Below are 13,510 nucleotides of genomic sequence, written 5' to 3' on the forward strand. Positions count from 1 at the left end.
TTTTTCGTATCTTTGCGTATACAATCAAACAGATCATAATTTAGTTTGAGCTATGAGGTCAAATAGGGCCCATTTTCGACTTACGGTCGCAAACTGCCAATTAAAATAACATTAAGTGAAAAATAAGGCCCATATTTCATTTTTTCCGTTCGCTCTACTTAATGCGAGTTTAATTCGATACCCTACATCAAATTTATTATACCCGTAAGTTCCACTTCCGCACACTTTCATAATTATGACTATAAAACAAAATATGGAACAAGTCACCTTGTGACATCGTATAAAGTATTTCGCATATACTTTTTTGGTTAATGTTAATTTATATGCATATTTGATATTAATGTCTTAGCGTCGAATATAAAGTTTCGTTGTTTGCTCGCCGGAGAGGAAGAGAGATCACCATAAAAGCTCGAAACTCTAGAAACGCGGTCTATTGAGACCTTAATCTCGAAAGTTGACGCGACAATACTAATCCGGCGCTCGCGGAATTAGAACTCAGACAATGAATTTAACTATTGTGTGTATTTGTATTGTCTTTGTGTGTATGTGTGCTTTTTCGTTGTATTTCGAAAGCAATGTATCTATGTATATATACCTGCTTTAATGTAGTGAATGAATTTGCATATTCATAACGATTAATTATATGGTGTCGGGTTGAAGCGTAAATTTGAACATTGCAATCACAATCTGTATTAGTTAATTATGTATTATGTTAATAAATATATAATCAACGACATAATGTTTAATTAAAATAATAGTTATTGGAATTATATAGCTTTAAGTGTACTTGTATATTGTGCATATTAATATACTGGGTGTTTCAAATATCTAAATTAAAAAAATTATAATTGTTAAAAATTTAATGTTATTTTTTAAATTAGTTATTCTTTTTAAAATCGATTATATTTTAACTTTAAAAAGCTTTTGCTATGACAAAAAAAATATAATACGTATGTATGTATACGTAATAGAATGTGATGATTTGATGTATTGCTTTTATAAGTTATTCTAATAAATTGCGTTAAACTGTGATAATAGTTCACTCGCTCCACAAATTCCTTCACTTTGCATTTAGCTTAATTGCTACTTAAGTCCAATCTTGTTGCTTTCAAAGATCCTTTGTAATGTCCGATGCCACAATGTATGTACTTTTCCGGCTTGACTCTCCATGTTAATTAGATTATGCATGGAGACTTCCCCGAGATAATCCATAATACTAATACCTACAAAGGTGCGACAACTAATTTACTAGCTCTCGCAAATGGACTCTTGTATATAGCTGAGCAGCTTAACAACCTACCGCGTATATGTCTGATTAAAATTCATTAATTTTGAATGAACTACATTGTATTTTTGATTACCCTTCCTGTGAAATTTAGGTGTAATAAATTCACAATAATTGCTACTGTACACTAAACTACAATATAATATTAATTTGATTAACATTATTATTTGATAAAAATGAATACTATATAACTCGAGTTTATGATTAAAAAATTATATTATAATATGACGTGAAGACAGATTTTAAATGCGTACACCCTTACATCTGATATGCAAATATCTTGTCGGGAACAAATTATTTTACGATGGAACTTAAACTCGACTCTCATGACACTAACGTCACCCACTTACGTCTACGTTAATACTTTAATAGTTAAAATCTCCGTACCTTTGTTGAACGTTGTTATTTTCAAGGAGCGCTTACCTTATTCGTTTGCACGTCTGCATGTAAATTTATGTGCTTGTACATGTTTTTAATCAAGTAAACCGAAAAAAGGCATTTGCATTTTTATTATTGATTGTGTTTGAGATTCAAAATGTTGAACACGAGGCGTGAGATTATTTAGTGTTTATCTTATCTTTGTGAAAAAATATTTAATACAGTGTAATCCAATTAAAAGTATGCATGTATCAATATATTCGTAAGAACAATAAAATTGCAAAAATTATAGATGCTAGAAAAAATATAAAAAATCACTATCTATCTGAATGAATTATTATTATATTATAATATTCATAGAAAATAATAAATAAATTAAATAAAATAAGCTAATTTTATGTGTCGCAAGATCATTAAAACCTAGATAGGTAATTCGAATTATATCAGTGATAAAAAAATAAATAAATCTGCCCTACTAGTTAATGAAAAAGTTTTTCAATAACCTCATTATAAGAATAATTTAATCTACATGTTTTATTTATAAAAAATTAAAGTATAAAAATAAAATTTGGCTAAATGGTAATAATATTAATTACATAATTAATTATTTATTTTCTTAATCGGTCGGTATAAAATACTAATAAATATGCAAATCAATTTTAATTACAATAAATAAAAGGGAGGTGTAGATGTATTTGACAAAATGCACCTTGATGACAGAAAAACTAAAATAGTGGAGAAGGTAACCTACAATTTTTTTTCCTATATGATCCTAAATGCTTATATCATTTATAAAATAAACGTGGGCCGTAAATGTATGCTAGGTCTTCAATTTATATCAAGTATATAATTGCAAAAATTGTTCGGGGAATGGTTACAAATAAAAAATCAACCACCTATTCCAACTACAAATGCTACCCTAAGTGAATAAAGAGTGTAGCTACCCTAACTGAAAATTTGTGTCAGTTGTAAGAAAGGTGTACGCGGAATATGTGTTGGCTAGCATAAATGTGAAGAATATGTAAAATTATGTTACTATATAAAAAAATATTATGATTGCTTCGCATTTAAAAAAGTTGTTGATGTTTTTTGTATCCCTCTTTTTAGTTAATAAATTATTGTTAATTCTTACATAATATGAAAAAAATGTGTGGCACTTTAATGGTTAAGGATACGGCTCAACTTGTAATTTTTATTCGACGCGTGGATAGCGATAATTAATGTGACTGAAGAGTTTTAACCAGCACGATAGACGAATGGTATAAGTCTCTGACTATTGACCTAAAAGACCTGGGCTCGATTCCTATAGTGTTTTTAATTTTTTTGAGATCGGAATTACTGATTATTATATAAAAATAATTTCGATCGATCATTACAGATTAAGTATACCTATATTTTTTTAGTCTCACGTATGTTGCTGATTAATTAAAATCGATGTTATTTCTAATACAGTGAAATCTCAGTATAGCGAAATTCACGGGACCGAAAAAATGAACAATTCGTTATATTGAATGCGAGGAAGATGATATATTATTATTTTATTTTTAATAACCATATTACTACAGCATCCAAATAACCTCTTAAAAGATTGACAAATCGTTTTTTGTCAATTTTAATGATACTGTAATGAGCACAATAATTTGTTAAAAAAATGTTTTGTAAAAAAAGTTTGAGGATCAGCGAAACACTGTACATGTTGCTTGTGAACACGTCAAGTAAAGGACGACATGAATTCGGAAAATATTGTAACGTTATTCTTAAATTGGGATCAAAATATTTCGTTATACTGAGATCAGTCTTCGTTACAATGAAAACATTTTTTTGTGGGAAAATTCGATTCGTTATACTGAGAATTTCGTTACTTTGGTATTCGTTACAAAAAGATTTCACTAATATGAGCTACTACAGCTCATAGAAAATATCTTATATGCATTAAAAATAAAAATTAAATAAAATAATGATACTACTACCGAAATAATATAAAAAAGCTGTCATAAAATATATGTATGACCATGGAATGAAATTAACATTAAAACAGATGACACAGCTTCAATAACTAGCAAGAATATTAGAACTGTTAAATTGATTCTTGAGCAACACAAAATCTTTTCATTTGACATTGTTTTTTGCACCTTGAAAATTTATGTGCTTAAGTAATTAATATGGACTATGTTATGTCAGTTGTTGTTTAAATAGTTAACGTAATAAACAAAAATATTTGAAACGTTGTCAGTTTCAAGAATATCTTTAAGAACTGGAATTTGAGTATAACAATTTACTATTTTACTAAAAGTTCGATGGTAAAGTCGCGGAAATGGTTAGAAAGATTTTGGAATTTGTGGGAATAAATTCAAATTTTTATGAATGAAAATGACTGGAATGTTTTAAAATTATGCGATAATCAATAACTTATGAATTTATGTTAATTTACATACATCACAATTAAATTAAATGAACATAACAAGTAGCTTTAAGGTGAAAACAAATTGATCACAGATTGCTATCTACATATAAAAGCATTGATAGCAAAATTCAAATTTTATGAATCAGTTATAATCAAAATATACAGTACATTTTACATTATCATATAAATTCAATGGTAATTTATTTTTTCTAAATATGCCCAAGAAATGAGTAATTTATTACGTGAATTTAAAGAGCGATTTAACTGAATACAAAAATATGTTGAATATTCGAAAGCTCTACTTCGTATCAAAAATTGTAGTCTATATCTTTTTAAGGAACCAAATACAAGCGTTAACTATATGCCAAGTCGCATAAAAGCTCATACGAGGGCCCGGTCAATATACCGTAAGACTCGTTTTTTTATTAAAAAAACATAATAAAAAAAAAATTTAAATGTAAATTAAGGTTTTAAAGACTTTTTGCATACAACATTTTTCAGTGAGATTTCATTTTGCAAAGTTATGACACTTATGATTTTCACATTGGCCGCCATTTTGTAAAAAAAAAAATATTTTTTTTCATACAGAACGTAAAGGAGGTGCTTGGTTTTTCTATGCGACACTAAAAATTGAATTTTTAATCTTTAAAACCAAGCAGTTAAGAGCGTTAACTTTTCTGAAAGTCTCAAAATGGCTCGTATGGGGGTCCGATCGAACTGATACATCGCTTGTTTTGAAGCAAAAAACTATTTTTTTTATATTTTATTTAGATGAAGCTTAGACTTTTAAACGTTTCCTATATAGCAATCTTTTCGTTAAAATTTAAACCTACTGAGTTACGAATATTTAAGTTTTTATACTTGTCGCCTTTTGCAAAAAATTGACACATTGTATTTTGCTAACAAACATATACAGGATGCTTAAAAATTCTATACTGTCACCAAAATTCAACTTTAAATATGTATAAATAAGCTCACACTGACCTTAACTATATTGCAAGTCTTATGAGCGTATGTATGGTGGGTCGATCTTTTTTTTTAATTTTTAATTTTTAATATTGAACGTCCATTTGACATTATCGTGGAATCGGTTCCAACAATTTTTCAGATAGAGTTATTAAACCTCATCCTCTGAATTGAAATATATGTTTGAGGGCAATGACAAAGTTCAGTTTTAAAAGAAATATGTCTTGGTTGGATTATTTTATCTCGAATCACGATGATTTTACGGGTAGTTTAGTAGTACAATTTTAAATTGGTGGTTATTGTAAGGAAATAGAACAAGTTTATTTTTATTAAAATTAAAGAAAAACCTAATGTATTTTTAGAAACATTTTGTATTGCGGTTGAGCTATTGGTAGGTGTTTTTTTTTTTACAAAATTCAAACGTTTTCTTTGATCCACACATTTAATCTCCTTTCCCCAGTGGCGCGTTTGTGAACGAATGTTTTTTCTAAATTTGCAAACTTTTTCTAGGCAAAATTGGTCGAATTCTAAAATTCAGCAATTCAAAAGAATTCTAAACGACGCGTTGAACGCGGAAATGTGCTCCCAGCTCGTGTTTGTGCGTATCGTTTGTGTTTCGGCCGGAGAAGAAGGCTGTATACATTCCCCAGCCGGCTACGTTCGCTTCCTTCTTGCGGAAAGCGGAAATTCAATAAACAACGACGAAGGTACGAGATAAGAAATACAAGAGCGCTGCAGATTCCGGCGGAAATGCGTATTTGTTGGCGGCGGTGGCGGGTGAAACGACCGAGGGGTCGTTGCGGTGGGCGGCAAAATACTTTGGGCCTCCGCGAAAAAGCCAATTTTCCACTGAACAAATTACCTTTGATGCCAGCGTAAACACTTACGGACCGAAACGTTTATAAATACAAATATAAACAAACATAAGTACAGCAAGCTTAAATCCTAAAAAAATAGAACGCATAAATACATTTTCTATAAATCCTGCTCTTTGATCTTTTATCACAGCCAATATATAAAAAAACTCTTCCCAGCATTGGCCGCAAAAATTACGTAAATTTCATCGACGAAAAATAAAATATTTTCTGTTTCATTAAGATAACATTATTCAACTTCCCTAAGAGTATGATTTATATTTAGAGTATCCTATTAACATAATCTCTCTCGAGTTCAATAAGTGTTGTAAATGTATTTACGCTGTATTACGGTTTCGGTCGCATTAGGTATTGTTTTATGTGTGGATTCGCAAATTAATCTTGTTTCCAAACACCGACACGGATTTAACGGTTCATCCGATGACTGATCCTTTGAAGTTTCGCAAGAATCTGCGGTCGCCACCGGGAGCTTTCAGGCAGTTCCGCTTTCCACAATCGGATCCCACTTTATTAGTATCAATGGACCATCATCTCCAGAGGTAGACATTAATAACCGTGCTCAACAATGGGCGCCCAGTGTCTAGTGATTAATTACCTTGAAATTACATTCATAATCGATATTCGCTTTATTCGGGGCAGTGGCACGCGACCGCCAGCGCCGATGTCGAAATTTTATCGCAATTCGAAACGGTCCTTACTAGAAAGTGTTCCCTTTGTTAAAGTGTGATCAATTTCTTTTGCGCTAAGAGCCGTACATCACGAGATTGTTACAGAAGAGGGGAAGCCGGCATGTAATAGATTAACTGCAAGCTTCCGAACCTCGACATATTTATGGCTAATTGGTCTTAGATTAGCTGCAAGTGTGTTTAATTTATCGCAAGTGGTCTGAGTCTGTGAAGAATCATCCTTAGCCCTTTGGAGAGGTTTATAAGATATACATATAAAAACGAAATTCAAATACTAGATATTATTTCATGAATCATAAATACTATTTAAATAATAAAAATTGTTTAAGAATTCATATAAGTAATATAATATATTAAATTATTAGCTAAATATTTTTTTAATTAAATTAAAACCATTGCGAACTTTCAGATTTACCTAATGCGTCACGATGTTCAAAAACGGATACATAGTATTTTCAAAATACACAAAAAAATCATATTATGATCTGAGGTTGCCAGGCAGCAGCAGGGGTAGTAAACCTGTACACTTGCATTCGTATTATGCATAGTGACATTTATATTTCAATGTTAGAATCCACTTTAATGGATTCTTACTGGAAAATATTTCAAAGAACAAATCACGCCACTATCCAATTCTAGCAAGAAAACGCTTCATGCCATTAGAGTCTCCAATTCGAGTAATCGAGTACTCGATACTCGAGTATACTTGTCTATTTTTCAAGTACTTGATAATCGAGTATTTTGAAAATTACTCGATTAATACTCGAAATTAAAAAAATTTGAAATATTTCAGAAACTAAAATAACTTTAACTCGGTCCGGTAAAGGTTAACGTCTTGCTTTTATTTGGCGTTTATGCCCGAAGTCCCGAGTTAGAGCGGTTACTATCAGGTATAATTTTTTCATAGTTCCATAGTTGCATAGTTCCGGTCGTCGGCTATGTTAGTGGGTACGACGGAGAAATTTCTTTTGTGTTTTCTGTTCAACAGTCCCGACTTATCTAATTTATGGCAATGAACAATATGAAATATCAACAAAATTTTTTTTAGGTTTTATGACTATGCAGTTGTAGCGTAAAGTGTTGTATATTGTTTATACTGATCCCTTAGCTTAAAATATAAATCAAAACAATTGTGTGTTTTAAAGGCATTTAAAGTAAAGTCAGTTCTTTGCGAACCGTTTAGCTCTAGAGTGAAAGGGATTCACCCAAATACATCTTCGAAGGATATAGATTTAAATTCTTCGCATTAATCAGAAGGAGTAGAATATTGTATATTGTTAAGAAAAAAAATCTATTCAAGAAGAATTACAAAATGTTATTTTGTCAATAGTCGAAGGTAATAAGAGAAAAGCAGAGAAGGGAATGAAAGAAGAGAACATAAAAAGAGAGTTCAAAAAATTTTATATCTATAAAAAGCGAACAGATATAAATTAGAAGCCTTATCCAACGCGTTAATGACAATAAGACCAACATGAACAGCAACGGAAAGGGTTTTTTCCATAACGGGAATAATAAAACCAAAAGTTAGCAGTAATATTAAATTCGAGACACTTTTTGCATTATTGTTTTTAAAAAGTATGTTAGTGAAGTTAAAATAATTGTAAAAATTAACATACTAAGTATTTTATTTATTTATTTATATGTGCACGAATTTGAATAATAGCTATTGTGGTACATTTGGTTAATACTCGAAAGTACTCGAGTACTCGAGTATTTTAAAATTTTAATATTCGATACTCGAGTAGTTGATGGTTCGAGTAATTGGAGACTCTACATGCCATACTTTACTAAAAAAACAGGGCTGGCTTACGTCAAAGAGTTTGGCGCTTAGAGAATGGCCTGCTTCTAAATTCTATAGAGCATTTAAAGGAAAAATGAAAAGGAAAGGTTGCTCAAAACAGATGCAAATCCAAAATGGAGCTGCAAGAGAAATTGTAAAAAATCTTCTTCCTTCAAAGTTTGTGTTTTTATTTAGATTCTAAAATTATCTACAGAAAAAATATTACTCCATCACAAGAGAAATGCTGTGTAGCACTGAGTTACTTCCCTTCTATAATTAATTAATTTTGAGTGGGTTGTGTATCGATTGTTTGCTCCGGAAACAATAATACGAGTTGTAGCAATTTAATTTCCGAATTGATCGAATCGTGAGTACAAGTTTACCAAGTAAACATATTTGGTTAACACTCTTATAGAACAATTTACTAAAATAGCACGTAATGTATTCATCAAAGTTCTCTTTACTTCATCAAGTACAGGGGCGGATTCTTGTTATTTTGTTTGCCGAAGATTAAAAATTGTTTAGATGCAAGTATTTTTCTACAGGACATTTAAGATTTAAGACAACCATTTTTTTTTGCTTTTTAGTACTAGAAAATGTCATATTATGCCATTTTTCAGATCACAATCACCATCGAAATATTTCTACGATATCGATGGGAACGACTAGAGAAACTTCTACTATAGATCTCGGAATCACATTTAATCTAAATAGAGCTTTTTTCTAAAAATATGCACATATTTTTTTCAAGTTAAGAATTAATTAAAATATATATTGTTTAAATTTAAATGATATTTAATTTTGTATCGTAATCTACAAAGCATATAATTTTAATGCCTAATCTCAAAGGCTTTATCTCATCTATCAACATGAGCAGCGTCGAAAGTCAATCCAGCAACTTTATTGTTATACTCTTCAGCTTTTACAATGATTAATCGTCGTAAAATAATACACAAGTTCCATATAACGCGTTTAAACCGCTCTCGGTTAAGTCGCCGAGATTTAGCCGAGTCTCGGAGATTTCGTTTCGCCAGAAAGCGATTTATCTCTGTTTGTAAGAGGCTGCGCGGATAAACAGCTAATCGGTCGTTGTTCTAAATTTTACTTCTTCCCAAATTCTCATCTCTACTGAGAAATAAATTTATTGACAATCAACTTCCCTTTGACTTCACGCCATTAACGGATTAAAACGCTCGCAAGTCAAACAAGCTCGGTAAACAAGAAAACCATTCCGCCGTACTAAAGCTTTTAATTCTTTCTGAGCACAAAGAAATCCATACAATGAGCAATGGAAGATTTCAATCATTAAAAATGATCCACTAATTGCCTAGATAGTTTTAAATTTAGTAAAATAATATTATGAAAATAATAAAGTAAAATAAATTATTAAAAATTAATGAAAACATTTACATATATAAGTGTAGGTTTATAAATGTAATCATCACCACACATATACATTTAAAATTCAGTAACTTTTGAGAATCAAGGAACTTTAAAATAGTTCAATAGGAAGTTTATCTTTTCACACAACGTAAATTTTTTAAATATTTTAATTTAGACTGCCATTTTGTAAAGTATATACCGACGCATTGCGTAAAATAATGATGGTTTATTAATAATATGGCAACTAAAATATTAACTGTAGGGGCGAACGGTTAAATTTTTTTTAAATATAAAGTAAATTTATTGTTGTAAATTACACATCTGATAAAAAATTATCAAGGGCCATATTTTTTACTGCAGTGTAACCATATTACTAAAGAATCGATTACAATTTAACTTTTTACACAAAAAATACTGAGCTTAGTTTTTCGATATTAGTTCATAAATATCTGGTTGAATAATAAAAGAAATAAATCACTATATTTAGCACAGTATTTCAAAGATGCTCTTCTAAAATTTTTGTATGTTTCATACTTTTTAAAAGAGTAATAAACAAGGCATATTCTTAAGTGCAGGGAATTTTTCATTATGCAGCTTTAAAAGCTTAATAAAACCACTTAAATAAATAATTCTTTAAATTATGTATCTAATTTCCTATACATTATATCTGAAAGTTGGCAAACAACGTGTCAATATTATCTAAGAATAGAGTAGAAAATATATTGAAATACAGTTTAAAAATTAAATCTACTCTCATGTCATGTGATTAAATAGCCGTATATTTATTTTTCAATACGCGGCTTTGTTCAGACAGTGTTACAAGACATTCAATTCAATCACTGATTTTAAAATTGGATATTTACATTATATGCATTTTAATAATAAATAAAAATAATGGAAGCGCCACTAAAAATAATCAAAATCTATTATCCCGTTCCCTTTTGAATACTGCTATTGATAAAGGTTTTCCAGATCAAATTAAAAATGGACTTTTCTCAGAATATACAGCGCTTTATCACTATCGCTGTCGACACGCAATCTTTCGATTAAATATAAATTAAAGTCGGTTACCTGTCAGTTGAAGCAATTGTAATTTCAGAGTTTTGATTTCTGCGGTGAGTCGATCTACTTCTTGTCGATTCTCCTCTTCCCTCTGCTGTAGAAGTTGAAGATAACCAGCTTGCTGTCCAGCAACTTGCCCCAAAAGTTCGCCACCAGCCACTACTTGCTGTTGGACCAAAGTCGGACCTGAAATATCCAATTAAAATTAGCTTAAACTCCAAGCGATCGGTAAAACGTCTCTTTCAACTCACGACTGACCGCATTTTGTAAAAATATTTTTCCATGAATAATTTTACAGGATTGCTTTGAAATTAATTTAATTGTAGCCACGGGGGAATAGCGTAACAAAAGGGTCATAATTGAACATTTTTAAATGCTTTGCATAATAAAATGCCCGTCAGGTTTTTCAATATATTACAATAAATACACTAAATGGTTATATCCGAGTTAATATTCTTATACTTTTTCACGATCTTGCAATTATACGGACCATACAGATACTATAAAATAGTCAATAATTATTTATGTATATGTTAATTTTTATTAGATTTTTTATTTATTATAAATACAAAATCTTTAGGATAAATGTCACTTAAACTTATTCTAAATATTTGCAAGGATTTAATTATTTTAGTAAGCAACTCTGTATGAAGTTCGCGTATATGGCGAGAGGTGGGCAAAAAGAGGAAATTCCTCAACAATGTTAAATTTCGCTCAGAACAATATCATCAGGAGTCTTGTTACATTAACGATAATTGCGGGGGCAAAAGGGTGCTGCGTACAACAAAAGGGTCGTAATTGAACATTTTCATACGCCCCGTGTAATTTAATATTAAAAACGTTGGAATTTCGGGTTGTTAAACTCCGGGTGTAGTATCAAATTAATTTTCACCTGTGATTGATGAGAAGCTAAATATTGGTTGCCTTTGCCCCGATTTTGTGTCAAAGCCAAATCTACTAGTCACTGCGACCAGGCATGCTATGAAAACGTTATATAATAGGTATTTTAATTAAATTGGATGAATGTGCAATTGGTAACTAGCAATTTATTGCCAAAATTACACATAGTCAACATAGTTAAGCGATCATGTTACTTAATATTATATTATATTTTTCATATAAATCAGATTATTATTGAAATTTTGTAGTAAATAAAATGTAACCTAGTTAATTCTAGTAAAAAATACAGTAACATGTACCAAACAAATTATATAAGTACACTTTATAAATCACAGTTCTTTGCACAATACAGATAAAATTTTGTCAAATGATGGAGTCAAATTAACTGGTCTTAAAAATATTTGATGTTTGAAAATTTTACTGTTAAGTGAAAAATATATTTTTATAATATTATTAATGTTATTATAAAAAAACATAAAATAAGAAAAAATCGTTGTTTATATATTTAAAAATTCTTCAATCAAACTTAAGCTGTGAAAGTATTGCCTTTATCATTTCTTGTTTTTAACTTTCACATCACTGATCCTTATTCGTTTCTTTATTTTATTTTTACTGCATATATATTTTATGTCATGAAAAATTGTTCAATAAGTCGGATTCCATTATAAAAATGAACCATTTAAAAGCAAATAAAAATATTATAGTCTCTAAGCTTTTCGCCAGCGTTATATCGTCGCTCCGCAGTAACTTTACTCGACTTTGAACATCGTCCAATTTTTTTACGGATTATCCAATAAAATTCAATTTTTCACCCTGTCTAAGCCGACGACACCCTAAGCCCTTAAGCGAAAATGTATTTTTGTTTCACACCATTACTACTACCCTCGCATTATGAACTGGACGTTTAGTATTCGACCCGAGTAGCATCGAAAATGCGATACACGGTAAAAACTACTTATCAATAATTTTGTACATGCGTAAACACAACGAAATGGTATTTTATTTATTATTTAATGCATATTGTATTATATATTAAATTATAATTTAAAGCACAAGGCGTACGTTTGATTATACGACAAGTTAATCTGGTCGAACATGTCAGCAATAACAGATGCATTGTGAGATTATGTCAACGCGTTAATTAAATCGTCACCTGGCCGCTTCAATTTAATTTATTAGATTAATAAATTTGCATGTGCCCTATATTTATAATTAGAAAAGATGCATGAATAATTTTTATTAAGAAGTTATTATCAAAATAAAATATAATATGTATATAAGCTCAACAGCCTCAAGTCAACTGTATCAAGATAGCACTTTATAAAGTAAATATTTATGACGACAAATTAAAAAAGTATGGCACGAGTTTTCTTGACAATTTATTTTGTATTAACGATGGTGATGAACTTTTGTATTAAAATAATCTTGTATTCATATTTCAATTAATTTAGAATAACTTTATAATTAAGAATCTGTACATAAGTATAAAAGCAAAGGAAAAAATATCAAAAGTGTTGAATAGAAATCATAATTACTACACAAGATACCATTGCCTGTTTATGTAGCAAAAAAAATTACTTCAGAGTTAACAATAATTTAGTACAAATAAATATAATGTTTTATTAAAATATGCAATATTTTATTTTATTTTAATTAAAAAACAATTATTTGCAAAGCAACTTTAATTCTTATACAAATAAATATGACTTTTTTTAATTCACTGACAAAAACTTATATATGTATTTTTTTATATGGCTGTTTATTTTGGTTTATTATGGTATATAATACACA

General features: G+C 29.8%; 1 protein-coding gene across 4 annotated transcripts in view; it reads right to left on the reverse strand.

Moving 5' to 3' along the window:
• The window catches only part of Csgalnact (Chondroitin sulfate N-acetylgalactosaminyltransferase), a 109,053-nt gene that overhangs the window by 23,597 nt on the left and 71,946 nt on the right, over positions 1 to 13,510 (reverse strand). For all 4 annotated transcript variants that reach the window (XM_088192170.1, XM_088192169.1, XM_088192168.1 and 1 more), the window contains one exon: positions 10,829 to 11,005. In XM_088192170.1, coding sequence (XP_088048296.1) covers positions 10,829 to 11,005 — 177 coding nt within the window. The remainder of the gene's footprint in view (positions 1 to 10,828; positions 11,006 to 13,510) is intronic.

The sequence above is a fragment of the Plectrocnemia conspersa genome, unplaced genomic scaffold (assembly GCF_051122295.1).
Source record: "Plectrocnemia conspersa isolate PC_06_02 unplaced genomic scaffold, ASM5112229v1 ptg000009l, whole genome shotgun sequence".
NCBI classification, from domain to species: Eukaryota; Metazoa; Arthropoda; class Insecta; order Trichoptera; family Polycentropodidae; genus Plectrocnemia; species Plectrocnemia conspersa.